At 44.1% G+C, this 27,849-nt stretch overlaps 1 protein-coding gene across 3 annotated transcripts in view; it reads right to left on the reverse strand.

The window, feature by feature from the left end:
• Positions 1-22,393: 22,393 nt before the first annotated feature.
• The window catches only part of FYN (FYN proto-oncogene, Src family tyrosine kinase), a 211,908-nt gene continuing 206,452 nt past the window's right edge, over positions 22,394-27,849 (reverse strand). For 2 of the 3 annotated variants that reach the window (XM_081251239.1, XM_081251238.1), the window contains one exon: positions 22,774-24,410. In XM_081251239.1, coding sequence (XP_081107365.1) covers positions 24,202-24,410 — 209 coding nt within the window. In that variant the 3' untranslated portion in view covers positions 22,774-24,201. Of the gene's footprint in view, positions 22,489-22,773; positions 24,411-27,849 lie in introns of those variants that run through there. The other variant, XM_081251240.1, reaches the window with a different exon arrangement.

Consider the following 27,849-nt stretch of genomic DNA (forward strand, 5'->3'; position numbering starts at 1 on the left):
CTCCAGCATCCTCTATTGATGTAACTTACAATGGTGCCAGCTGCAAAGGAAAATATTTAAAGGGTACAGGTCAATTTTTGAAGAGCAGGTAATGAAGGATAAACATGGAGCTCAGGAGGCAATAAATTGATAACTGGCACGCATCTTAAAAGAGAAAAACAAGATCAAGATGATGTTGAAGCCAATGGGATGATTCTCTAATGGTAAAGTCCCAGAATAGGCAGGCAAGAGAAGGTATTTTGGAGCAGAGAGCTTTCTAATGGTCCAGAAATCACACTATGTAGGTGACATAATGTATATTAGGATTGAGTGGGATTATTAAATGTTGCTTCTTGGTAGAACAGGGATGCTGTCAGGCCTTGACCTCTTAGTTCAGGTTCACCTCCATTCCTAGATGTGGTGGAGACTGGCTAGATGGCCACCCGTTCTATTTCTTCTTTCAAGCACATGCAGAGACAGCATCCCCCAGAGTATGCAACATGTTCTAGCTGATGGAATGTGGGAAGAAGTAACAAATGCCACTTTCAGATCTGTAGCCCCTAAAATGTCCTGTTAGATTGTCAGTTCATTTTCCCTTCACTGATGGGCAGATGAAGGCAGAGGACCCAGGAGAGGCTTCAAAGAAGCTCTCGGGAATGGTGGTGCCATAAGACGGAAAGAGCCTGAGTCACGGCTCAGAGGAAGGATATACAGGTGAGCTGCTCAGCCCACATTGGATTAGAATGGGACTAAACTGTGTTAAGTTTCTGAGACTTCTGGGATTTTGTTACTGCAGCTAGTGTTAATTTCCCTGGGTAAATTAAGACCCCTAGGACAGCCTCAATCTTAAATAGGAGAGAGATGGGACCCATCATTCCTTTTGTTTGAGCTCGTTAAAACCAGGGAGATGGATCGTATATTCTCTTCCATCCTGTGTCTCGTAAGTGTGGGATATCAGAGTCCCAAAATAATTTTCCATGGCCTACTGTGGAGGGCAAAGCATGGCAACTAGGTTTCCTTACTGAGCAGAACAAAGACTCCCTGAAGGTGAACATCAGGGCCCGTTTTGTTCTCACTTCTGGGAGTTAGTTGCTGGTACAAAAAGGATTGAGCTGGAGGCCCATAGTTGGCCTCAGTGCCCAGGAGAACGTGTCCTGGTTCAGGAAGGGAGCACATTCCTGCCAAAGCTCAGCCTCTGCCACTTCAGGTGGCTCTACTTCTGGTCCACACTGAGTGCCCCCAGAAGAGCCCCAAGCTCTGGGTTCCACCCTTCTCTCCGTTATTCACCGAACAGCAGAGGCAGATTTGATCCCCTCTGCAAATATTTAGAAAATGCATTGTTCTCTATATTTGAATGGATAAATATTAAATATGTCTTCCCCTTCATTTCTTTCCTTTCAACATGTCCAGACTCTTTCTGAGTGTGCATTGGTAATGAAGGATATTACACAGGGGTTTTCTACCATCTGCAAAACCCAAGTAAGATCCACTTCTGTCGCCTCCTCTGTTTTAAGGCTGTCAGGCTTTAAAGCCACCAGGAGACACCTCTGCCACGTCTGCCTTGGAGGAGCATCACCCCAGACCTCTGCCGTCTGAGGTCCTCAGGAACACTGCTCTGAGCCTCGGGGGCTGACTTTATGTGACTGGGGTAGGGTTAGCGCAAACCCCCTGGACGTCTGCCTCCTGCCCTCCAACACCCGCTGAGCAAATCACTTTCGACAGCAGCGTGGCACTGTGTAAAGTCCATGTAGGATGGTCTGGAAAGAGCACAGCTTCCTGTGGTGACAGGCAGCTAGGCTGGTGTGCTCTAACACGGCTCACTCCTTTATTAGATTGCAGATTACATCAGCCAGAGGCCTTTGGAGCAGAACAGAACACACAAGGAGGGCCTGGGGAGGGGGAAGACACTGGCAAACGGTATCTGAACCCAGACTCGGAAAAGCTTTTTATATTGTGAGGTTTCTTGGTGTAGGAAATCTGTTACCCTGACGGCAGCCCCCTCTAAACTCCCAACAGACACCTTTCTGGAGGTTATGATGAATTTCAGGGAAACCAGAGAATTAGAACGATGGGGGGGCGTGACAACAGTTTTATTCTCTGACACATGGTTGCATGGTTCCACTTTAGAATTCTGGTTTGGGACAAAGGAGCTCCGAAAGAACTCACTGAACCAAACATTTGAGGGGCTTTTTACATGAAATCTCTATCAGTCCCCCAGCATCGCTGCAGGATCCACATTTTCAGCTTTGTCTTTGATTTAACAGGGTGGCACTGGTTGACATTTGTGAACACAAGGGACCTTGGAGTCTACAGAGTTGAGGGCTTTTCACACACCTAAGCCCCAAACCACGTTCGCCCTGACAGACTTCCTTATGGCGACGGCTAGGCTGCCCAGGTGCTATAAATCATTGCACTCCAAAAAAGGGGTGGGTGTTAGAGGAAGGAAATGACATCTTCAAAAAATGTCAAGTGGCATGTCTGGGTTAGCCCTGGAGCATCCCCAAATGCCAGCTCATTAGAGGCAGCTTTGCAGGTCTGGAAGAGGATAAGGCTATAGAGGAAGCTGAGTGCTACTAGGGGCAGTCAACTCTGCCCTGGGGGAGCCTGGACCACGAAGGCTGCTGTGGCTCCTTAAACCCCAAAAAGGTGAGGTGGAGAAGAGAGGGGGCGAGGTGCATCAAGGAGTGGTTCATGACCAAGAAACGTTCCCACAAAAGCTGAGCCCACGTTAGGGAGGCGGCACAGTGCGGAGATTAGAGAGTGGATTCTGGCTGCACTCAGTCCTGGCTTCCCCCACTTATTACCTTGGGCAAGTCACCTGGCCACCTTGTTTGCTAGTTCTCTCAACTGTGATGTGAGGATAACAGGCCTTTCTATGTGTAAACGGTTTAGAAGGGAACCTGGCATATCAGGGGTAATTTAGGAGCAGTGGTCATCCAAGTACCTACAGGGGAAGAGGAGGCAGAAGTGCCTCTCCTCCCCTCACCTTATGCTTCACGACCGCGGACGCTCTGCTGGCAGACGCGGAGGGCCTGGCACGTGAAAATCAACACAGAATTCATACTTGCCCCATTCCTCCCTTTTATTCAGGCAGCCTGTGCCGGTGGAAAGACCTCCGGGTGGGGCGTCAAGGGACCCGGGGTTTTATCTCAGCCTTGTCACAGGAGTCAGAGGCCATACGCCTAATCTTCCTGGCTTTTGTTTTACAGATGCCTCCAGCAGCTCAATGGGCCTTGAAGTTAATCTGGTCCATATTCATAATGTCGACAGTAGCAGTAACAGCTGCTAATACCAGCATTTATCGAAAGCTTCCTGTGTCATACACTGCTCTTAGTGCTTTCTGTGAAGTAGCTCAGAATTAGTGAGGTAGTTACTACTTTTATACTCATTTTACAGATGGGAAGACTGAGGGAGAGAAGTTAGATGACGTATTTTACATACATTAGCTCATTATCAAAATAGTAGAGGTGTTATCTACTATTTACAGATGAGATATTATCTCATAATGAGGTATTATCTCTATTTACAGATGAGAAACTGAGGCTCAGAGAAGGTAAATACTCCTTCTGCCTCCCTAAGAGAGAGTAGACTTAAATTTAAATCCTTATAGAGTCTCTTTCAATATGAGCAGTCTTTCTCAATTCTTTCTTTCTTTTTCTTTTTTTGGCCAGGCAGAGCAGCATGTGGGATCTTAGTTACCAGGGATCGAACCCGAGCCCCCCTGCAGTGGAAGTGCGGAGTCCTAGCCACTGGACCGCCAGGGAAGTCCCTCAATTATTTATTTTTTATCAAGGAACAACTTACATTTAATAATGTGCGCTAGTCTTAAGCGTGCAGCTCAGTGGGTTTTTACTTATGTATACACCAGTGGAACCACCAACCTGATCAAGATTTATAACATTTCCTTCACTGCAGAAGGTTCTCCCAGTTAACACTCTCCTAACTCCAATACAGCCCTAGGTTAACTTCTATCACCATTGATTAGTTGTCTGTTTTAAAACTTCATATAAATGGACTCACACAGAATGCACTCTTCTGTGCGCCGTTTCTTTCACTCAACATAGTAAGTGTGAGATTTCATCCACGTTTTGGTGTGTATCGATAGCTCGTTCTTCTTTATTGATTGCTATGTAGTATACTCAGTTGTATGAATTTATCCACAATTTCACCGATCCATTCTTCTACTGATGAACATATAGACTGTTTCCAGTTTTTGGCTATTAAGAATAAAGTTGCTATGAATATTCATGTACAAGTAGGTATATGCAGTAATTTCTCATGAATATATATATACCTGGAGTGAAATTGCTGGGACATAGGGTAGTAGGCATATGCTTAACTTTGCTGCCAATTTTCCAAAACAGTGGAACAAAGTTATACTCCTACCAGCAATAAATGACCTTTTAATCGCTCCACATCCTCACCCAACATCGATATTGTCAGCCCTTTTGCTGTTAGCCAATCAGTGCTATCCCATTGTGACTTTAATTTGCATTTCCTTGATAAGTAATGTTGTAAAGTACCTTTTCCAATGCTTACTGGCCATCTGGATATCCTCATTTGTGAAGGGCCTGTACAAGTCTTTTGTCCATTTTTAAATGGATTATTTGTCTTTTTCTTATAGACCTATAGTTCTTATATATTCTGGGTTTGAGTGCCTTGTAAGAAATATGTATTGCAAATATCTTCAAGTCTGTGACTTGCTTATTCACTTGCTTAATGGTGTTTTTGATGAACATGAGTTCTTATGCTTAATAAGGTCCAATTTATCTTTTTTTTTTTTTTCTTTTGGCCGTGCCGCATGGCTGGTGGGATCTTAGTTCCCCCACCAGGGATTGAATCTGTGCCCCCTGCAATGGAAGCTCGGAGTCTTAACCACTGGACCGCCAGGGAAGTCCCTATCACTTTCTCATTTTATAATTTTTCTTTTAAAAAGGTTCAATTTATCATGTTTTACTTTTATAGTTGAAAGAAGTCTGCCTACTCCAAGGTGAAGATAATCTACTATGTTTTCTTCTAGAGTTCTTATTGTTTTACCTTTCACATTTAGAAGTATGATTCACCCTCAAATTAATTTTGTGTATAGAGTGCGGTAAATGTGAAGGTTCCTTTTTTTTTTTCACACGTATATGCAAAATGATTTAGCAGCATTATATTGAAAAGATCATCCTTTTTCTGTTGGATTACAATGGTGCTTTTGTTGCAAACCAAATGACTGTATTTGTATGGGTCTGTTTCTGGAGTATATTTTGTTCCACTGGTCTATTTGTTTATTATTTCCCCAGTACCACTCTGCTTCATAGTTTTATAGTAAGTCTTCAAATCTGATAGCATAACTTCTCCAACTTCTTCTTCAAAATGGTTTTGCCTATTCTAAGTTCTTTGCATTTCCTTATAAATTTTAGAATCTTGTTGTCAATTTCCATAAAATCTTCCATTGGAATTTTGACTGGGATTGCCTTGACTCAATGGATCAATGTAGAGAGAACTGACATCTTAATAATATTAAATTTTCCAGTCCTTGAAGATAGAGTATCTTTCCCCAATTATTTAGTTTGAATAACAGTATTTGAGTAAATCTTTAGTATTTTTTAAACAGTTAAGCATAGAGTTACCATATGATCCAGTAATTCCATACCTAGTTATATACCCAAAAGAAGTGAAAACATATGAACTTATAAGAAATTATACATGAATGTTCACAGCAGCATATTCACATTAGCCAAAAAGTAAAAACAACTCAAATGTCCATCAGCTGATGAATGGATCATAAAATGTGGTATATCCATATAATGGAACATAATTTGGCAATAAAATAATAAAGTACCAATATATGCTACAACATGCATAAACCTTGAAAATATTATGCTAAATGAAAAAGGCCAGTCACAAATGATCACATATTGTATGATACTATTTAAATGAAACGTCCAGAATAGGCAAATCTATAGAGACAGAAAACAGAGAGAGTGGTTGCCTAGGGCTGGGGGGATGGGAAGAAAATGAGTGAGTGATGGCTAAGGGGCTTGGGATTTCTTTGGGGTAATGAAAATGTTCTAAAATTGAGAGTGGTGATGGTTACACAACTCTGTGAATCTACGAAAAGCATTAAATTGTATGAATCAGATGGCATGTGAATTATATAAATGAGTGAATCAAATTATATCTCAATAAAGCTGTTTAAAACTTTTAAAAGCTATTTTGTCCATAATCTCTTGTTATGGGCTGAATTGTTTCCCTCCAAAATTCGTATGCTGAAGCCCTTACCTCCAGTCCCTCAGAATGTGACTGTATTTGGACATAAGGCCTTTGAGAGGTGATTCAGTTAAAATGAGGCCATAAGGTGGGACCTAATCCAATCTGACTGGGGGAGATGAGGACACAGAGACGTTAGGGATTCATGCACACAGAGGAACGACCATGTGAGGACAGCGAGAAGGTTCCATCTGCACACCAAGGAGAAAGACCCTGAAGAAGAAACCAAACATGCAGACACTTTGATCCCAGACTTCTAGCCTCCAGAACTGTGAGAGGTAAATTTCTATTGTTTAAGCCATCCAGGCTGTGGTACTTTGTTATAGCAGCCCTAGCAAACTAATGCATCTATGTTGCTTTTTATATTCTTCAATGACCAAGTTAGTCTAAAATGTATCAATACGTAAACTTCCCAAGTCTAAAGAGGAGTCAAACTGGGCCATGTTTTCAGCATCTGTAGAGGTTTTTTTGTGTATGTGTGTGAAAACATTTTGATCGTAAGCAGTGCTTTGGAATTCCTGAGGTTTTTTTCCTTTTTAAAATTTTAGACAAATGAGACTAAATTTTGGGGGAAAAGATAATTATTGAGAAATAGAAGTTTGAAATACACAGAATTCTAAAAACTTCTCGTTAAAAATTCTCAATCTGAATTTCATACAGTAAATAATTATAACATGATAATTTTTGACGCTATTTAATTAAAACAGTTTCTGTGTGTATTAATGCTTTAGAGCTCAATAAAAAGTTCAAAAATAGATAAAATTATTGGAAAACTCCACTTAATCATTTTTGGGTCATTCATTTTTAAAATTGAAATCTTTTAAGGAATTATGGTAATTACTGTATTTTTTTTCTTTGAAAAAAATAAACTAAGAAATAAGTGAATCTCTCTAAACCCCACTTGAATGAACACAAAGGAAGGTGTAAGTATCACATTAATGAGAGGATGCAAGGGAGCCAGGACTTGATTTTCTAACTTGTAGCCATGTGTGTTTCACGGGGAAACTGAACAACCCTGCCACTACAAAAGCAGTTTTAAAATCTAATTTAAAAATTAAATATTAAAAGTAGACACTTGTCTAAAGCAAATATTAAAGTTGACCAAAACATGTTTTTGGTGAGGATCATCTCAACACAACAATGGGGAGAAATAGCCCTATACAGTTGACCATTGAACAACATAGGTTGGAACTGCCCAGGTCCACTTACACACAAATTTCTTTCAATAAATATGTACTACAGAGCTATATGATCCTGGGTTGGTTAAACCTGTGAATGTGGAACTGTGGATACGGAGCGCCAACTGTAAAGTTAAAAGCAGGTTTTTGACTACGCAGGGGTGGGTGCCCCTAACCTCCGAGTTGTTCAGTGGTCAACTATATTTGGTAATTTCCCCAAGGTCACATAGGCAGGGGTTCAAAATCAGGTGGTTCTGGAGCCAAAGCCTGTGCCCTTAACCACTATGGTAGACTGAAGTGAAAGAACTGGTCCTGATTCTTCACTTCCCTTTGCTGTTACTTTGCAGAGCTCCCACCAAGGACCGGTATACTCTCTTGCCCTACTGATGTGCGTTTGGCCACATGACGTGTCATCAGTGATCACAACGCAAGCGGAGGTCTTAAAAGAGTATGAGTATGGCCTTAGATATATTGTCGGCCCTCCTTATCCACAGGTTCCGCATCGGAGAATTTAACCAACTCAGGATGGAAAATATTAAAAAAATTTTTTGAAAAAAAATCCAGAAAGCTCCAAAAAGCAAAACTTGAATCTGTGCGCTGGCAACTATTTACATAGCATTTACATCTTATTTACCACTATTCATATAGTATTTGCATTGTATTAGGTATTATAAGTGATCTAGAGATTATTTAAAGTGTGTACGAGGATGTGTGTAGGTTGTATGCAAATACTACACAATTTTATATAAGGGACTTGAGCATCCGTGGATTTTGGTGTTTGCGGGGGTCATGGAAACCAATCCCCTGCTTACCAAGAAACGACTGTACTTAAAATGTATGCAAGTTTGGCTTGGCTGGGTGTAATAGCCATAAGATAAGCGCTTCCAGGAAGCCACTGACCCCTTCAACATGGACCCCAGCATAAACACTCCGGAAACAGATCTGAACTTGACCTGAAGCCTGGATCCAAGTCCTGCAGTGGGCAATTTGGAACTCTGACCCTAGAGTCCAGCTAAGCCTAGCTGGGTTGTGGTCCAACTGCAGATAACACCGAGAAAAAAACCCCTCGAAACTTGTTCTTTTAAGCCACTGGGTGTGGGGATAACTTCTATAAGTGTAGTGTTATTGCAGCCATGGTCAGCCAATACAAACACTATGTTCTCATAGTATGGTCCTTAGACACCCACATCCAAATCATCTGGACACTTGTTAAAAAGATGAAGATTCCAGGGCTTCCCTGGTGGCGCAGTGGTTGAGAGTCTGCCTGCCAATGCAAGGGATGCGGGTTCGTGCCCCGGTTTGGGAAGATCCCACATGCCGCGGAGCGGCTGGGCCCATGAGCCATGGCCACTGGGCCTGCGCGGTCCGGAGCCTGTGCTCCGCAGTGGCGGGGGGGGGCACAACAGTGAGAGGCCCGCGTACCACAAAAAAAAAAAAAAAAAAAAAGATGACGATTCCAGGAAAATGATTACTTACATACACTGATTAAGTGGTTTAATGGGACAATTCAGCAGTACATATTAAACTTAAGAACGTATTTAAATGAACAGCAAAGCAATTCCACTTCCAGATATTTCTCCAAGAGAAATTCTTGCTGATATCCACCAAAAAATGTGCAAGGATGTAGGTTGTTTGTAACAGTGAAAATCTGGAAATAACTAACTATCCATCAATGGAAGAATGGTTAAGTGAATGATGCTATTTTCATTCTATGGAATCCTATTGAATGCTATTTGTTAAAAAGAAGAAAGTAAATCTCAATGTGTAGACACGGAGAGTTCTCTGAGACAGATTACTCAGTGAAAAGTCAAGGTGCATGCACACTACTATATTTAAAATACATAACCAACAAGGACCTGCTGTATAGCACAGGGAACTCTCCTCAATATTCTGTAATAACCTAAATGGGAAAAGAATTTGAAAAAGAATAGATACATGTATATGTATATGTATAACTGAATCACTTTGCTGTACACCTGAAACTAACACAACATTGTTAGTAAACTGTGTTACAGTATAAAATAAAAATTAAAAAAAAATAAAGTACTCTATAAATTAAAAAAAAAGTCAAGGTGCAGAACAGTATGTGTAGTATGGCTTCATTCATGTAAATAAAAAGCCCTGGGCTTCCCTGGTGGCGCAGTAGTTAAGAATCTGCCTGCCAGTGCAGGGGACACGGGTTTGAGCCCTGGTCTGGGAAGATACCACATGCCGCGGAGCAACTAAGCCGGTGTGCCACAAGTACTGAGCCTGCGTTCTAGATCCTGCAAGCCACAACTACTGAGCTCACGTGCCACAACTACTGAAGCCCCCGCACCTAGAGCCTGTGCTCCACAACAAGAGAAGCCACCACAATGAGAAGCCTGCGCACCGCAACGAAGAGTAGCCCCTGCTCGCCACAACTAGAGAAAGCCTGCACGCAGCAACGAAGACCCAACGCGGCCAAAAAATAAATAAATAAATTTATTAAAAAAAAAAAGAAAAGTAAAAGCCCTGTCCATGTATGTGTTCCAAGAGGATTATAAGGACACAAACCAAGATGATAAGTGATAACCTGTGGGAAGGAATGGTGTAGGGAAGGGGTGGGGGGGCACTGCTTTGTGTGAACGTTTATTGTTTTTACACTGAGTAGATACTACATATATCTACATATATTACACTTGTGCCATCAAAAAGAAAAACTTTATGTATTCAAAAATGTACATTTCTGCATCTCTCCCCAAGATCAGAAGAGTCCAGGAATCTGCACTGAATGGAAATTTCAGACCCTGTTCTCTCAGCTGCCTGAGTCAGCAGTGAGCTTTTGAGGAGGCAGCCAGCCAGGGTAAGAGCTGCTAACTGGACTAGGCAGGGCCAAAGACAAACGATAGGATTTCCCCTGTGAGCCGGAGCTGGAGGACAACTTTACCCGAGTGTTTCTCAGTTTTAAGAACGCCAAATGGGGCACAAAGCTCTAGAGTCATTCTGCTTCTGGAGAAAGTTTCTGTCAGTTCCAAGAACCCCCTCTACACAGCATTCTCCATCCCACCTCTGCAGGCGCATATTTGAATCTCTGCAGGGTGACGGGAGGTACCTGAGAGAGTTACATTTATCAGAAGAGGGCATGAGGAGTGAGGTAGGGCACCCGTCACTGGCCAGCCCAGGGACAGGACCCTGCAGGCCATTCCACATGGAGACACTCTCATTATGGAAAGGACAAGGTTGGGGGCAGGATAAAGCACATGGGCGCTTCAGTGAATTTTTCTTCTTTTACTAGTTTCATCTATAAAACCAGGGGTTTGCTCTGAAAACCAGTCCCTTGTGCTGTGTTAAGTCTGTGATCTTCCGGGACGCTCTGCTAGAGGTCAAGTTCATCAAATCCAATAGGACGGCACCTCCTTGAAGTGCTGGGGTTGATGTCCAGGCAGAGGGCCCTGGAGGAGCAGCCTGGCCATGGTTGCAGTCAGGATTCTGGTGGGGAAATTCTCACACATTGGCAAAACGCAGCCATTGTCTCAAGCGCTTTCTGCACGAGCAGCTGCTTTCTATTCTCAACATGGGTCCGCAGGATCTTGAATCCAAGTGGACTTGTGAGAACATGCAACACAGACACACCCTCTCCTGATCCGCTGGAAGCCAGGTGTGCCTGTAACTCCAACGAAGGGCAGGGCTCTACAGGTCCCCTGTCAACAATGGAAGCTTCTTCTAAGTCAGGCCTTCTGGATTCACTAGCCAGTTTCAGCAAGAGACACGGGAACTTTAATGTCAGACGAGAACATCCACTTACAGTAAAAAGTTGACAGACTTTCCACCGGGCTAGAAGTTTCACCAAGTTTTATTATATTCCAGCACCAAATCTAGTGTTATGGTTCTAATCAGTTCAGGAAATAAAATGTCTAAATTTACTTGGGTCTGCAAGGCTCAGAACTCCTGGCCAAAAACGTGCCCTCTGATCTTTATCCCTTTAATCTGAAGCATTCTCTAAATTCATTTCCATTTTAACGAACAATGCCTTATATTGGCATAATACTCTTTATTGAAGAAATTCAGATCGTATTTTAAGCTTCACAACGCTTGGAGTAAATTCAGTGTAATATCTGAGTGTCAAGTTCCTACTGGAAGTGAGTACAGAGGCGAGAAGGAGCCCTTACTTAGGAAGAAGGGTGCAGGAGGCCCTGGGGTGACCAGAGCCAAGTGCGGGGAGTTCTTGGGAGGAGCCACCATTTACGACTGAGGGATCAGAGAGGGCTTCAGGAGGGAGGCGAGGTTTGAGTTGGGCCGCAAGGATGGATAGGCTATTAAGAAGAGAAGAGATGGCAAAAGACTGTCGGTGGGAATGTAAATTGATACAGCCACTACGGAGAACAGTATGGAGGTTCCTTAAAAAACTAAAAATAGAACTACCATATGACCCAGCAATCCCACTACTGGGCATATACCCTGAGAAAACCATAATTCAAAAAGACACATGCACCCCAATGTTCACTGCAGCTCTACTTACAATAGCCAGGACATGGAAGCAACCTAAGTGTCCATCGACAGATGAATGGATAAAGAAGATGTGGCACATATATACCATGGAATATTACTCAGCCATAAAAAGAAACGAAATTGAGTTATCTGTAGTGAGGTAGATGGACCTAGAATCTACCATGCAGAGTGAAGTAAGTCAGAAAGAGAAAAACAAACACCGTATGCTCACACATATATAAGGAATCTAAAAATAAATAAATAAATAAAATAAAAAATTGGTTCTGAAGAACCTAGGGGCAGGACAGGAATAAAGATGCAGATGTAAAGAATAGACTTGAAGACACAGGGAGGGGGAAGGGTAAGCTGGGACAAAGTGAGAGAGTGGCATGGACATATATACACTACCAAATGTAAAATAGATAGCTAGTGGGAAGCAGCCGCATAGCACAGGGAGATCAGCTCAGTGCTTTGGGACCACCTAGAGGGGTGGGATAGGGAGGGTGGGAGGGAGGGAGATGCAAGAGGGAGGAGATATGGGGATATATGTATAGGTACAGCTGATTCACTTTGTCATAAAGCAGAAACTAACACAACATTGTAAAGCAATTATACTCCAATAAAGATACTAAAAATAAAAGAAGAAACAAGGCTGGGAACATCATCTAATTCTGTACAAAGTGATACAACCTAGACCGTCTTTTGATGCTGAGCAGTAAACAGTGCAAAGTGAAATAAATTTTAATTCCGAAATGAAAAAATGACTGACTTGAACAAAAAATATGACTGACTCATTTAAACAAAACGTTAAATAAAAATGATGCTCAAAAACAAAAAAAAGAAGAGAAGAGACAGCAAAAGAACATTCCAGGCAAGGGGGAAACACTGGAGCAGTGCAGAGCATGCTTCAGAAGTTGTGGGCAGTTCAGCAGCCAGGATCCAGGGCAGGGGCGATAGTAGAGGGGACAGGAGAGATGAGGCTGGCAAACAGTGGAGCTGGACTGCAGGGCCCTAAACTCCCTGGAATTAGCTCCAGTGAGACAATGGTGTCTGCAGGGGTTTGAGGAGTCTCATAGAAATGGTGCTCAGGGAGTCGAGGTGGACCTGCAGATACAGGCGCTGGACAGCAGCTGTTCCCAGGCACTCTTTTCCTGGTGGCCGGTGGTCTCCAGCCACTGATTCTCTCTGCAGACTGCATCCTCTGCTCCCCCCTGGAGCCACCTCTGGTCCTGACTCAACCTAACCTGTAGGCCAAGCGTCTGTCACCACAGCCTCTTAATTCTTGGTCCCAACGTAAAGGAGACAACTCCATTAGCTAGCGGCCAGTCAATGGACTGGTTTCCCTGTCAGGCATCTGACCTGGTATCATCAGATGTTCTGGTGTCGGGGAGGGTCATATGGTAAAAACCTGACCTTCGGTAGACAGTGTAGTACTGTGGGGTAGGGAGTTTAAAGAAAGGGGTGTGGACTGGGCAGCCCCTCCAAACGTGTCCCCTTCCACCAGTGGGGGTCAGTGGGAGCCATTATATTTTTAAAATAGGAGAACAACATAATCACAGCTGAGATTTTAGGTTACTCTCCACCACGTGAAGGACAGACTGAAGATGAAGGGGAGGTGCCCACACAGATCAAATGCCTTCCACGTACCAAGCACTACGCTAGATGCTGTGTGCATATTCCCTTTTTTTTTTTTTTTGCGGTACACGGCCCCTCACTGCCGCGGCCTCTCCTGCCACGGAGCACAGGCTCCGGATGCACAGGCTCAGCGGCCATGGCTCACGGGCCCAGCCGCTCCGCGGCATGTGGGATCCTCCTGGACCGGGGCATGAACCCGCGTCCCCTGCATCGGTAGGTGGACTCTCAACCACTGCGCCACCAGGGAAGCCCTCCCTTATTTCTGACAAGAGTCCACTTCACTCGTGAGGAGACAGAAGCGAAGAGGCTCGGAGATGTGAAGAAGTAGCTGGCCCCAAGTCATACAGTTAGTAATGGAAGAATTGTGATTTGAACCTAAAACTGGGCAAGACTTGAAATCATGCTTTCCCACCACACCAAGCAGGAAATCAGCGAGGACAGCCTCTCATGGATGTCTGCAGGCACCTCACGTGCCTGAGTCCACATCGAGTCCACCAGCTCCCGCCTACTCTCAGTTCCTCCTCCTGGGACTTTCAAGTCCGTTAATGCTCTCACCATTTACCCAGTCATCCAGCCCCAATCTCTCTAAATCTGTTTCCTTCTCTGAGAAGTAGAGATTATAACGGTATGTTCCAAAGGTTGTTGTGAGAATTAAATAAGACGGTTCTCATGGAGTGCTCAGAGCTGAGATTGGAGCTTGGCGCATGTGTCCGCAGAATGGACAGAGCGATTGATTGGATGTGGGGACAACAGGATCCCGACTTGGAGTTTTGTTTTTCTAATGCAGGAGTTGGCAAACATTTTCTGTGAAAAACCAGGTAGTAAATATTTTCAGCTCTTGGGTTATACAGTCTCTTTTGCAACTGCTGAAATTTGCCACTGTAGGGAAACATCAGCTGTAGCCAAGACAGAAGCGAATGGGCGTGGCTGTGTTCCAAGAAAACAAAATGAGCAGGGGGCTGATTTTGCCTGAGGGCAGTAGTTTGCTGTCTCCTGGTCTTTTGCCTTGGCTCCTTCCATGAGGGTGGAGCCATGTCTGTTTAGTTCATAGATTTTCCTCCAGGTCTAGCACAATGCCTGGCACGTGGTAAATACGCCATAAATATTTGCCAAAGGAATGATTAAACGAGGGAAAGCAAGCGAGCAAGAACAAAAGTGGCTGAGAAAGGGCAGGATGTTAAGGATCACCTGGGTGTCAGTTGCAGGGTTCAGTGTAGGAAATAGGAACCACACTAGGGATTTTAGGCAAAAAGGTGGAATGACAAACTTGCTGGAAGGGCTGGAAGAGAGGGCTCTATGCTGGATTTCTGGGAAAGACTCCCAGAATGTGGCAGAACTGACCTGCCAGGAGGGCAGCCACCTTTCCCACATTCAGGGAGGTGGGACTCAGGAGGCTGCCACTGGCACTGTTAACCTCATGAACATTGTAGCTGCAATACAATGGTCAGAATGTGGTCAGAAAGCTGGGAACATCTGCCTGCATGTTGGGATGTTGAGCTTAGCCACTGCCACCTCCTCAGCTGACTCTTGACACCTATGAAGCTGGAGGAGATTGGACCTCAGTGGCCCCATGACCTTGCTTTCCAGCAGAAAACAGACAAGATCTGCAGGAAATTGGCTTCTGCTTCACTTCTGCCTTCCCAACTTTGCGTTAATATGTCTCACTGGTATGGCCTGATTGACACTCATGATCCTCATGGTAAGGGAGCCTGGGAAATGTAGTTTTCTTTGCTTCCTTGATTCCACAGCACCGGGAGGCATAACAGAAAGATGTGGGAATGGATTCACACCACGTTCAGCCCCACCTGTACATTCTGGTGATCTACTGCTGCAGAACACGCCATCCCAAACTTTAGTGGCTTAAAACCAGTCATTTATTTTTCTCAGAAATTTGAAATTTGGGCAGGGCTTGGTGGGGGCAACTTGTCTCTGCTCCATGAGGCGTCAACTGGTGGTTTAGCATGGGCTCCACGGTGTCAACAAGCCCTCACAGCCTCCTGGGAGTGCAAATGGAGAGGAACCAAAGCCCTCGGCAAGAGCCCCAGCCGAGCTCCTGGGCAGCAGCCAGCATCAACTCACCAGTCGTGTGGACGTGCGTAAGCCATTGGGAAGGCGGGTCCTTCAGTCCCAAGGGGCTGCCCCAGCTGATGCCGCATGGAGCAGAGATGTCCCTGATGAGTGTTGTCCAAGTCGCAGTCTTGTGAGCAAAATAAATGACTATTTCTATTTCTGCCGCTAAGTTCTGGGGTAGTTTGTTTTGCGGCAAAAGATCATCAGAACGTGCAGGTTGTGCTGAATGTGAAGGAGGGAGGGGAACTGATGGGGCGATCAACAAGAACCGAAGCAGCCGACGCCAGGGAGGGGGAATGGTTGACCTAAATATAAGCCAAGTTCATTTTCCTCCTGCACCCACAGCATTGAGACTTACCAGCTTTCTAACTGATGCTTCCTGAAAATCAGCCCAATGTGGTTTGGGCTATATCTGCCCAGCCAGCAGGCCAAATCTTGGGCTGAATCAAGAGCCCTTTATTCTTGTAAGAATTGCTGCCTGGGGGCTCTTTGTCTCTTCCAGAAATTGCCTCTCAGCAATTTCTGATCATGGTTGAAAGATTTAGATTTTGAAACTGCCAACTGTCATAAAAAGGCAAGACTGATCTGCTGTGTTCTTACTTTTACAACCAGCTTCCAGGATAACTCAGGTGATTTCCAAGTACAGGGTTGTCACATACAGTTGTGCCAGTTGTATACTGCACAATTCTAGGGGGCACCATTTGCATTCTAGTCATGATCTCTTGGCATATTTATTACAATAGTTTTCTGGCAGGTGGCAGCAAAGTGTCTTGAGGTAGAGTAGCTTTTTCTAATTTGCAAAAAGGCAATTTATAGCTAGTGGCAAGAGGCATAGGGACAAAACTAGTGTCTAATAAATCTTTGGCCAGTGGCAGGGGTTAGTAGGAGAAAAGGAAGAAGTGGGGAGGAGTAGTAGGATCGGAGGGGGGGGGCCCTTTGCTCATCCAAAACAGGCACCCAAGAGAAAGAAGTGCTGAGATTTGTGGGGTTCAAGATTCAGCTTCTTGGGGCCAGCAGGGTTTTAGAGGAGGCAGGATTTAGCCAACAAAAGAAGAGTACTCAGGGGAAGCAGAGAGAATCAGCTACACACTTGCCCGGAAAAGTTGAGATTTAAGGGCTCACTGGAATAAGTAAATAATGACACTTTGTGGAGAAATGGGGATGAAGAGAATGAGTGAATATCTGAAAAAAATTTCTATGGTTCTGGTGGGGGTGGGGAGCAGAGGGAGGGGAAGGAAAAAGGACAGTGATTGCCATGGGAACGCACTGTTTAAGTGGAGGGTACCCAGTCCACTGCCGAAATTCCACACCACCTCTGACCACTCTGGTTCTGGAAACCTCCATTAGTCAGGAACCAGTATCATAACTCATAGCAATAGCACAGCTTCTGAATGTGGGTTACATGATGCCTTTCTATTTCAGATATTATAGACTGCAAAATCTTTGCAGTTGAAACAACGTTCTCCATTTTGCATTTGATTCTGAAAGAGTCCCAGCCAAGCACAGCTTTTTGTTTTATCTATGTATCTTCCAAGGTCTCCTTTGGCTGTGCACTGTTGCTTTTGTTCTTGGCTTGCTGTTTTAAGTACAGCTTTGCTACATTTCCATTTTCCCTAGTATTCAAAAACTAGTACTTATTTGAATTAAAGCAGAAAAATACTGAATAGAATAAAGCATTGCTTTCCCCCTCTCAAACATGGTGAGGTCATGGTTTACTGATAGCAGTGACAATGACGAATGCCTTGCACTTTCACTTAGAGACCTTCCCGAACGTATAAACAAATATTTTCCAAAATGCACAGGTGAGGGAGGAGGTGAAGTGGTTCACACAGAATTGGGCTGATTACGGTCTGATTCCTCTTTCCCTTCCCAATTATCTCACAAATTATGCTTTGGTGAACAGGACTGGAGCTGTGCATATTTTAAATAAAACCGAAGTCCGCTGAAGTAGGAAAATTATGCGTTACACGTAAATGATGTGGGCAAATTGTTACTCAATTTTTAACAGGGTTTTTCCATCACTTTGCTGTGCACAATGTAATATGGTTAATTTACCAGAAAGCATTGTTGTTCCTTCCCTAATTCTCTATGCAACTGCTGCCATTTGCTTACCATCCCCTCATTGCTCTCTGGGAACTGACAGACCTTCAGGCTGCACTTAGGGTGGTGTGTGCTCCAGGGCAATCTCTAGGGGCTCCGCTCACCCCTTGGGAGGAGTCTGAAAATGAAAGGATTCACACACCTGGATTTAGTTTCTGAGTGGCTTTAAATGAATCCTTTTGTACACACACACACACACACACACACACACACAAATCTCTTGCTATTTACTAATATTTCCCCACAGTGTTACATGTACGTATTCTGTTAAAAACACTATCTGAATAATACCCATTTCATTCCCTTACTGCCAATTAGCTGCTCATTGATTATTACATAGCAAGCACTTGAAAATTAACCAAAGGGAAAGGAATTCCAAAACAAAACAAACAGAATACCTTGCAACAGCTAGTATATACCTTCTTTCATGAGTTTACGTATTGCTTGATGATTCAAGCAAAATAGCCTCATAAATGGGAGGAGATGAAAGAATGAAATGGGGTCATCAATGGGAGAAAACCCCCTACTAATTGGTATTGAGAGGAAGTGAGGCGTTATTATAAGCCCCTTTCCAGGCTATTCTCTTATTCTCGTACTCTATAAATATAGTCCAAACCACATTCCAAAACCCTGCCTGAAACCTTACTCTCTGTCCTTTTATGGTATTAGCTCCCATCCCTCCAGGTAGCAGTGCACTGATCCGAATAAATGATGTACCTACATACCTTTTAATGTCTGTGTTTGTGGGGAGGAGGGAGAAAAAGAGATTTAGATTTTTCGTTGCTTCGTTTTGGTTCCTCTTCCTTTAGATGCATTTGCTGAGCACCTTCTATATTTAAAGCATGAGCTGGACCCTAATGGGGTTGGGGATCAGAAGGAAACACATCCAAAGGCAAAAAACAGTGAGCTTACCATTAAGCATTACATAATCCACCTTGCTTGTCCTGTAGGAACACCTCCTCTAGGAAGTCTCCCATGCACGCCCCATTCCGGGCCACCTGGCACTCCTTTGCTGCCACCCGTCTTTCCTCCCAACAGACAGCTTATTGCAACTATCTCTTATGGGTCTCCATCCTCACTGGACTGGGGATACTAATTGTCTCTTTGGCTTTCTAGCGCTAAGCACAGGGTCTAACCCATAATAAGTATTCAACAAATGTTTGCAGAAGAAATGAATGGTGAAGTCCTTGCACATACCCAGAGTCATCTCTCTGGTCATCCCATTGCCTTGAAGAGCCCTGGCAAAGGGCTTCTTTCATCCCAGTTCTGGTTTCTTCCTCCTTGACCAACATCTCCACCCCATCTACTCCCATTTGCTGCCATCTTGCACCAGCAGGCTGACCTGACCAAACCTTCACTTCCAGGCAGCTCTGGATGGTTTTCCTCTTCCCATGATCAAACCCTCCCATCTTCTGTCCCATTCTCAGACAGGGGGCTATTTTTTGCTGGGTGAAAAAGGGACTCAAACAAAGAGGATCCATATTGATGGGGGTTAATGTTACCTCTCCCGACTACAGTATTTTCATGTCAGCAGTACTATTTTATGGACATCTTCATGCGGTGTGGTTCTCAAGTGGGGCACATGCACTCCCTGGGTCATGCAGAGGTTTGCCAGGGATACTACAAGCCGTAGGCTGGTTAACAATGCACAACCTGAAGGATGGGAAAAGTATTTTTTATGAAGACGAGAAATGGATATCTTAGGAAAAATACCAATTTTTCATAAAATGACTAAGTTAGAATGAGGCTTTGAAGGCCCCACGTCCCAGGGGGTACAGGTTTATTCCCATTGATGTTGGGACGAGTTCTGGGGCAAGTTTCGGGAAGCACTAACGGTGTTCATTTCAGGCTACAGACTGGGGCTTCAAATCATGTATGGACACTGGTGAGCCCACATTCACAATGGCAGCGCTAGTGCCTTGGGCAGCTCACAGCAAATCCTGGGATGCTTAGCAGGCCCTTAGGTGTGTTATTCTCAGGTCTACCTTTCACTCCACAGGACGGCATCACCCATCTAGCCATCCACCCACTCATCCAACATCGACCATCAGCTCATCACTGCCCTTGGTGCAGAAGACTGGTGAACAGGTAAGGCAGTTTCTGTTCTCAAGGAGCTCACAATCTGGCAGGGAAAATGCATTAAGAGAAGAGTCATATTATTAAACACATTATTAGAAGAGCAGTAAGTATTCTGGAAAGGAGCATAGGGCTCTGGCTGCTGGGGGGAGCAGTCATTTGTCACTGATCACATTCTCCTTAGAACTGTCCCTGTCATACTGGAAAACCACTTATTTTTCTTTCCAGTCTTCAGAATTAATTTAAAAAATAAGGTATATCTCCACCCCCCACCAATGGAATTCTGAATATTTTGCATGTTTGGAAAGAATGAGGTATGATTTAGGAATTTATTATGAAAAATTTCTGAGGATGGAGGTATACATAAATTATGAAGTTTCATTTGATATTGCAAAGATATTAGAGATTCTAATTTTTCATTCTGTTGAAAAGTATTCAGTATTTCATGAAATACTAATTTCATTCTTCTCTGTGGTTACAATCTATATTTGAGAAATAAAATACATATACTATTAGTACCTGCCTTAGTAAATCTGTACCCCACAATATCATTTTTAGGATAAGAATTTGTTTGAGCTTCCTTTCTTCTCACTCCCCCTTTTGCCCTTCCGGAATTATTTCCTCCCTCCCTCCCTTACCTCCTTCCCTCCCTCCATGTTATCTCAGTGCAACTTGTTAGGAAATGCCTATTAAGTCAAGTGAGGTTCTCTTGTCTGGAGCCATGACAAAGGAGCAGATGCCATGCCTCATGCAGCGGGCTTCAGTGCCATCCTTCTCTGCATTCTGCTGAAAACTTTACCTTCTTCAGGACTCATGAAAGAACTATTCCAATGAATACAGTATACATTCTTAAAGTCCCATAGGAAATTTCAGATAAAAATTTTGCAGCTCCAATACAACTAGAAAAGTCCTCTGGTGCCAAGATTTAACCACAGGAGGATTCCTGTCTTTCTCGAGGCAGGTAAACACCCTCTGGCGCTTGTCAGGGAATCTTCAGTTGTGTGGCTGTATTTGAAGGACTATGAATACATTTAACTTATCTTGTGGAAATGCCTGGGTCCTTACACACCTTTCTTCGCCATGCACGAGGTAGAGCGGAATACATCACTGGCTTCAGTCTACACCTTGATGCCCTAACACGGGGGAGGCCCTGTATCTACTGGTCCTCTCTCTGGTCCTCCAGGCCCTTCAGTGTGCTGTGAACAAAGCGGACTTGGAGGACAGTGTGAGGAGTGAGCACAGGGGAACAGAAATCATTTTGTCTCATTTACAACATCTGAGCTTTGGCAAGTTGTCTTCTCCAGTAGGTTTATTATTTGATTTTAAGAAAGTAAAAAGATGAATTGGGAGATGGGGATTGACATATATACACCAATATGTATAAAATAGATAACTAATCAGAACCTGCTGTACAGCACAGGGGACTCTACCTCACTTCGCTGTACAGTAGAAACTAACACAACAGTGTAAAACACCTATACCCCAATTAAAAACAAAAAGGAAGTAAAAAGAACTCGATTATTAGGAAGACTCCCTATGAAGCAGAGCAATGCCAGACGCCAGCTCTCCTCAGGGGGCAGGGCAGGTCCTTACTCACTGCCAGGTTACGAAAGACAAAAAAATATCTCACCATCACGTGCAGCTAAGGCACCTTTCAAGATACAAGAGAACTTTTTGGTTAGTGCATTTAGTTTCCTAAATGCACTAACCAAAAAGTTTTAGAAGTTTCCCAAACTTCTAAAACTTTCGAGGGAGGGAGGCTTCCTGGGAGGTGCTGGGACTCCCTGGAGGTGGTGTTTCACTTGCCTGGACTGGTCTGCCTCGGCAAGATCTCTTGGCATCACGTAAGTTTCTTGGAAGAAAAAACCTGAAATGTCTCTGATTTCTTCATATTTATAGCTACTCTTTTCCCTTTAGTCGGCAACCCTACTCTGTTTCAGAACGGTTCTAGCGAGCTGCATTTCATAAGTGTGTCCTCAAGTTAACCCAAGTCTTGAGTTCTGCTTCATGGGAGAGAATCCACAGTTAACTCAATTGATGAATTGAAGGCTATACTTTGAAGAGACTGCTTTCCTTTAAAAATCTGTTTAAAACAGGCTGTTATGACTTTTTCAGATCTTTCTGAATGACCAAGTCAAAAACAAACACAAAAGTCCCCCAGAGAGTACTTGAAAATTATCCGACCTACTGGGTTGTGAAGATGAAAAACAAAGTTATATCTTTAAAAATATCTAGAATGTGTTAATAAATTGCCCAGTATTGTGATAATTGTATGTAACAAGATCTTTGAAATTTTATCAATTTAGCAATTGTATTAATACCAAAACCAATACCACGAAAACTTCGTTAGCCAGAAAATTCCTGTTTCACTTAAAAAATGTCAGAAACTTTCTAAATATAAAGGCTATTTCAGCAAGAAAACTGTCCTCTTTGTGTAATTCTACACGTCATCAGTGATCTTAGAATCCCAGGATCTCAGATGTAGGAGCCTATAGCAAATCTCATCCAACTCCCTCATTTCTACAGACAGGACCTGAAAGGGAGAGATTCCAGGTGGCTGTTGAATGCGTGCAGCTGAATGAGTACGGAGCCAGGCCCGGCCTGTTGGCCCAGTCCACCTACTGCCCTTCTGCAACACCAGGCTGTTCCCCTGCTGAGCGACTTCATTACAGGGGTGGAGGGACACTGGGAAACATATGTATTGACTCCAGGACAAGAAAGATTCTTCTTGCAATTGTCTCTTCTCCTACAAGTGGGACACAGAAAATTTTAGTTAGCAAAAATGCCTGATAAATTAAAATGTTAAGGTATGCCTAGTTTTGCTTTAACAATCCTCTGAATTAACTAGACAATAGCCCAGCCTTTCTTGGGGGGGAAAAAACCCCCACTCCAGGTGTTCTGAATGTTTCTGTCATTTGGAAATCATTGCACAATGGTTAAATTCTCCAGGTGACTCCTTACCACTTGGTATGGGACAGATATGTCACTCCTAGAGTACCTACCATGATTTAAACAAATGAACAAAAAAAAATTCAAATGTAAAATGCTCTCTTTTTAATTACTAAATTAAGAAAGTTAAACAATTTAAAAATGTAAACTCACAAAGAAATCATAACAAAAAAGGAATTAAGACTTCAGAGTTGCCACTCAGTATTAAAAACTCAATAGAAATAGGGTTTTTGACTTGTTAAACATACGTTAATTCAAGGTTGGTACAAACAGCAACTAAAAATGTCATACTTTTTTTTTGTGCTTCCCCATGAGATGCAAAGTAGTGCATAGTTATTTCACTGGAGGACCCTTGGACATAGAGAAAGTCATTTCATTAGCAGTACAGGACATTCAAACACTTATTTTACAATGGGAAATGTACGACCTCCCACCCTCACCTTCCCGTAAGGGTTAGTTGAATGAGAAAGTTTAGCAGGTTGCCACGACTACAGTGCTATGGGTTTTAGACCATTTAAATGTGGTTACAAGGTTTATTAAATTTAAAAAGTTGGAAACATTTCAGCATTCATGTTTTATACAAGAAGTTTGTGTGGTATCCATCTTCTAGTTCCCCTGGTAGTATTGGCCACTTGCTTGCTTTAAAGAGGCTCACTTTTAAGTTTCAAGATCAAATCGTAGTAAGTCGAAGCAAATACTGGAAACAGAACTTGTGAATTCAGCTGGGGAGGGGGGCGCTGCTGAAAAGAGTCAAAGTAACAGCCACCTACAGGCACAGTCATGAACCAAAAAAGTGCAATCCAAATTAAAAAAAAAAAAAAAGTCAAATCATGTTTTGCAAAAGCCAAAGAATGAGGCCACTGGTTTTCAGAATAACACCGGTGCTTTTATGTTGATTTTCCAGTCAAATCCTCACTCTGGGTCCCGAAGCTCTGTGGCCCTCATCGGCCACGGTCTCCACGTTCGCACCCACATGGTGTATGTACAGGGATGTATATATTATATATATTCATATTTATAAAAAAGAAAAAAAACAAACACCTGTCCTGGTTGGTTTTTGTTAAAACATGAAAAAAAATTTTATTGTTTTAGACAAAGAGGCCACTTTTGGAAAATAATACTTTTTTTTTAGTTGAATCAGGTGAAGACAGAGTTAAAATCACATAGGATTTGCATTTTAAAAAAAGGAAAGCACTAGGATCGTTGGCACTGGAATAACTATTTACACTGAACAGAGGTTTGGCCTGTTACATAACATCGATACAACGCATTTTCCAAAGTCTGAGAAATAACAAGGTTCTGTCTCGTATGCTTCACAGAGGAGGTTCGGATTTGGGGACAAGTGTCATTAATGAGGGCCATGGAAGTTCGTCAGCTTCAGAGTCACATGCAATCTGATCCTGGACAGTTCTCGCTGCTCTGCTCGGAGCAGCTGGCTACGGAATTGAAAGCTAATGGGGAGGGGGCGGGGAAGCCTCTTGGACCAGGCCTCTCTCTGCAGACCCAGGTCTTACAGGTTTTCACCAGGCTGATACTGGGGCTCTGTGGCGGTGAAGTAGTCTTCCAGGAAGCCCTGCAAGTACTCGAAAGTGGGCCGCTCTTCGGGGTCCTTTTTCCAGCAGTGGATCATGAGCTCATGGAGGGAGATGGGGCAGTCCTGCGGACAGGGCATCCTGTAGCCGCGCTCCACTTGCTCCAGCACCTCCCGGTTGTTCATGCCTGCAAAGACAAGGCCCATGAGAGCGGGTGCGCCGGGCTGCCCGGCCATGGCCACCGCCCCTGCACCTCCTCTTTCTTCTACTTGGAGCCTGCGGGTGGTTAAAACATGTTGAGGGCTGTCTTAAATTAGACCCTGTCTTTAATGGGCTATCACTCCACTCAGAAATAAAAAAGGACCCCACTACTGACACACGCAAAGCCCCAGAGGATGAATCTCAAAAGCATTATAAGTGAAAGAAGCCAGACACAAAAGGCAACATACTGTGTGATTTCATTTATATGAAATTCTAGAAAAGGTAAAACTACAGTGATAGAAAGCAGATCAGTGGTTGCCAGGGGGGAGGGGGAGGGGAATCCTGCAGAGGGGCCGCAGGGAACACCAAGGAGTGATAGAAGCATTCTGTATCAGCAAACCATCCCCGTAAAGGCCAGATGGTAAAGATTTTAGGTGCTGTGGGCTGCATACGGTCTCTGTCGCATATTCTTCATTTTATTTATTTTTCTACAACTCTAAAAAGGTACAAAACAAAAACAGGGTGGGAGCCGGATTTGGCCCACGGGCTGCAGTCTGCCAACGCATGTTCTATATCCTGTATGTGGAGGTGTGACTCTGTATGTTTGTCAAAACTCACTGAATTCTTAAAACTGTTGAATTCTATTGTATGTAAATTACACTTCAATTAAACTGAGAAAAATATGAGTGAAGCAGATAAAAACAAATCCACGGAATGAAAAATAAACTGGCCTTTGTTCACAGGACCCATGAGCTCTGTTGATGAACTTCATAAATTGGCTGTCCTCGTGCCTGGGCAAGCTCTTGGTGCCCCGCTGTCTGAGATCTGACATCACGCCACCACGCTGGGCACCATCCAGCCCAGCGACCCCTAGGTGCCCTGAGGTTTGATGACGGCGATGGGGAGACAGGGCGTCTGTGTTTACTGATGACCTTGGACAGGCCATCCATCATTGGAGACCTTTGCGACCCTCCGGGGGAGCTGCCTGATAGTGAAACATCAGGATGCCTGGAGCTAACAGGAGACATTCTGGGAGATTGCTAACCCTCTGGAGAATGCAATCTCCCTGCACGTTGGCCTTCTTGACAGAACAGGAAATACCACACTTGGGGTGAGCCGAATGCCCTGACCCCTTTCCCAATCACTGCCAGGCTCTCTTCTCTGGTTTTCCTTCCTTTTTCTGCCATATCATGTTCTGCCATTGCCTGCCAAGCCCTTGTATGTTTTGGCTGCTCCTTGGCCCTGAGCCTATAATCCTCTCCAACTTCTGACCCAGTTAATTTACAAAAGCGAGGGTCCGAGTTCCAGCCATTCAGAAACCCAGATTTCTTCCCCCAGCTCTCAGGGATGTAATCAGCAGGACACAGCGCATACATGTAGCAGCTCCCTTTAATGCCGGAGGAGGTGGCAACCTGCTGGCTAGAACCTTGTAAGCCTGGCCAGAGCAGCTGGGCCCAGGTCACAACCCTGTCCTCCTGAGTAGGGGACACTCAGACTTTGGGATCTGTTGTCAGTTCTCTTTGTTGTTGCTTTTGGAGCTGGGTTGATCCCGGCTCCCGTGGCTGTCAAGCACAGCCCTGTCAGTCACATGCTTACCCGAACCCTTTCAGGATGCTTTCTTATTCTCTGCCACTGTAATTCCTTGAGGGGATAAAATCCGTGTATTATTCCTGCTGTGTTGAAGTAGGCCTTCAATTTAATTATTCTAATAGAACCTTGGTCACATTTCGGGGGTGACCCTTATTTTAGTGAGAGGCTCGGTGAGTGAATCTGGGTCCCCTGCCTCTGCACCATGCCTGTCTTTACAGGGGCCCACTTCAGTTGGATGTTCAGTCAGCTCTGAGGCTTATTACCTTAAATCCTCTTCCAGCTACTGAAAACTCATTTTGACAACTCGGGATGGAATGGGGAGCTGGAAGCAAGGGGAGACACTGGAGTGTCCTGCAGCGCTCTGGACAAACCAGGGCATGGGACAGGGACCAGCATGTCCTTATCCACGATCCTCAAATCCAACAAGCTCTGCAAAGCAAAAGTTCTGGAAACTCACTTGGCAGCAAAATTGATCCGAACTCACCTCATTCGGCCGTAAAGCCTGACCTGGTGTGAGGCTATTGACTGTTTCTCCTCATTCATACATATCGCTATAGAAGTAAGAATGTGTTTGAACACAGAGTGCAGCCCCAGACTCTCCTAGAGTGTTATATAAATTATGGTCTAAGCACTGTATGGACTTTCTAAAAAAAAACAAAAACAAATGAGTCAGACTCTGAGGCACATCCAGTCCCAAGGGTTTTGACTGGGACACTCCAGCATGAGGAGCGGCAGCAGCCACCACATTCCAGCCACCCCAAAAGAGTTAGGAAGAGAGCGTAAGCACATATCGGGACTGGCCTTCTTCAAAGCGTCTGCTTTGTATTTCAGTACAGACCTTGGTTTCATAACACCAGTATCTCAGAAGCCACAGGTGGAAGGTCTAAAACCTCGGAAGGTGTGACAGGCCCTGCTGGAGGTGGTACAACCCACCCCCAAATGCCTTCTAATGCTTTATTCTGGCACTGAGACCACCCAAAACCACACCACGGAGTTTAACTAATCATTCTCCTATTGCTCCATGGCCCTATGTCAGTAAATGTTGCATGTCCTTGAAAAACAAACTACTCAAATGCAAAGACTGCATGTATACTTTAGAAACTCTTGATTCAGTCTCCACCAGTGGAAAGTTTAATTGGCCACTTGGGTCAAGCCTGTTTTTCTAGTGCTCTGCCTGAGCCTGGGACACAGTGGATGCAGCAGCTTGACCCTCAGCATGTAGCGTCTCCTGAGGCAGCCTGCTTCCCAGGCAGCTGTGACCAGGGACGGAGCTGGACGTTGGCCCACGTGGGACAGGGCACCGGCAGCCTCGCCGCCAGCTCCCGTGCACACTCTCCACTTCCTTTCTGCTTGCACCCTCTTCCCGCTTCTCCTCTTTCCCCTCTCATGCCGCTCCCCAGGCTCCCCAGGCATGGGGAGCACACAAAACCGATTCCACGCACCAGGCCAAAGAGAAACACACCAACGTCAGCTTTGTTGGAAAAGTGGGATATAAGACAACGCACTTGCCTGACAATGACAATGTGAATAGGGCTGGCTCTTTTCCAACCAACCACAAGCCAGAAGTGGACCTGGCACCTTCACGATGGGCCTCGGCAGCAGTAATCGCGCTACCAAGAGATGCCCACGCAGCAAGGCTTGGGTCAGTTTTTATTTCACAAACAACAGTCTGAATAAGTGGGTTGTGTTCCTATTTTTAAAAAAATAGTACTCTTGGCTCTAAGAACTTTGGAAAATCATATTTAAGAATTTCTTTTTAGCAAAAATGGATGTTCCTCTTTATGCTATTATTTCATGCTTTCTTTTTAGATGGCTTCATATTTTTGTTACAAAGA

Source organism: Mesoplodon bidens (genome assembly GCF_964165515.1).
Source record: "Mesoplodon bidens genome assembly, chromosome: 12".
Lineage (NCBI taxonomy): Eukaryota > Metazoa > Chordata > Mammalia > Artiodactyla > Ziphiidae > Mesoplodon > Mesoplodon bidens.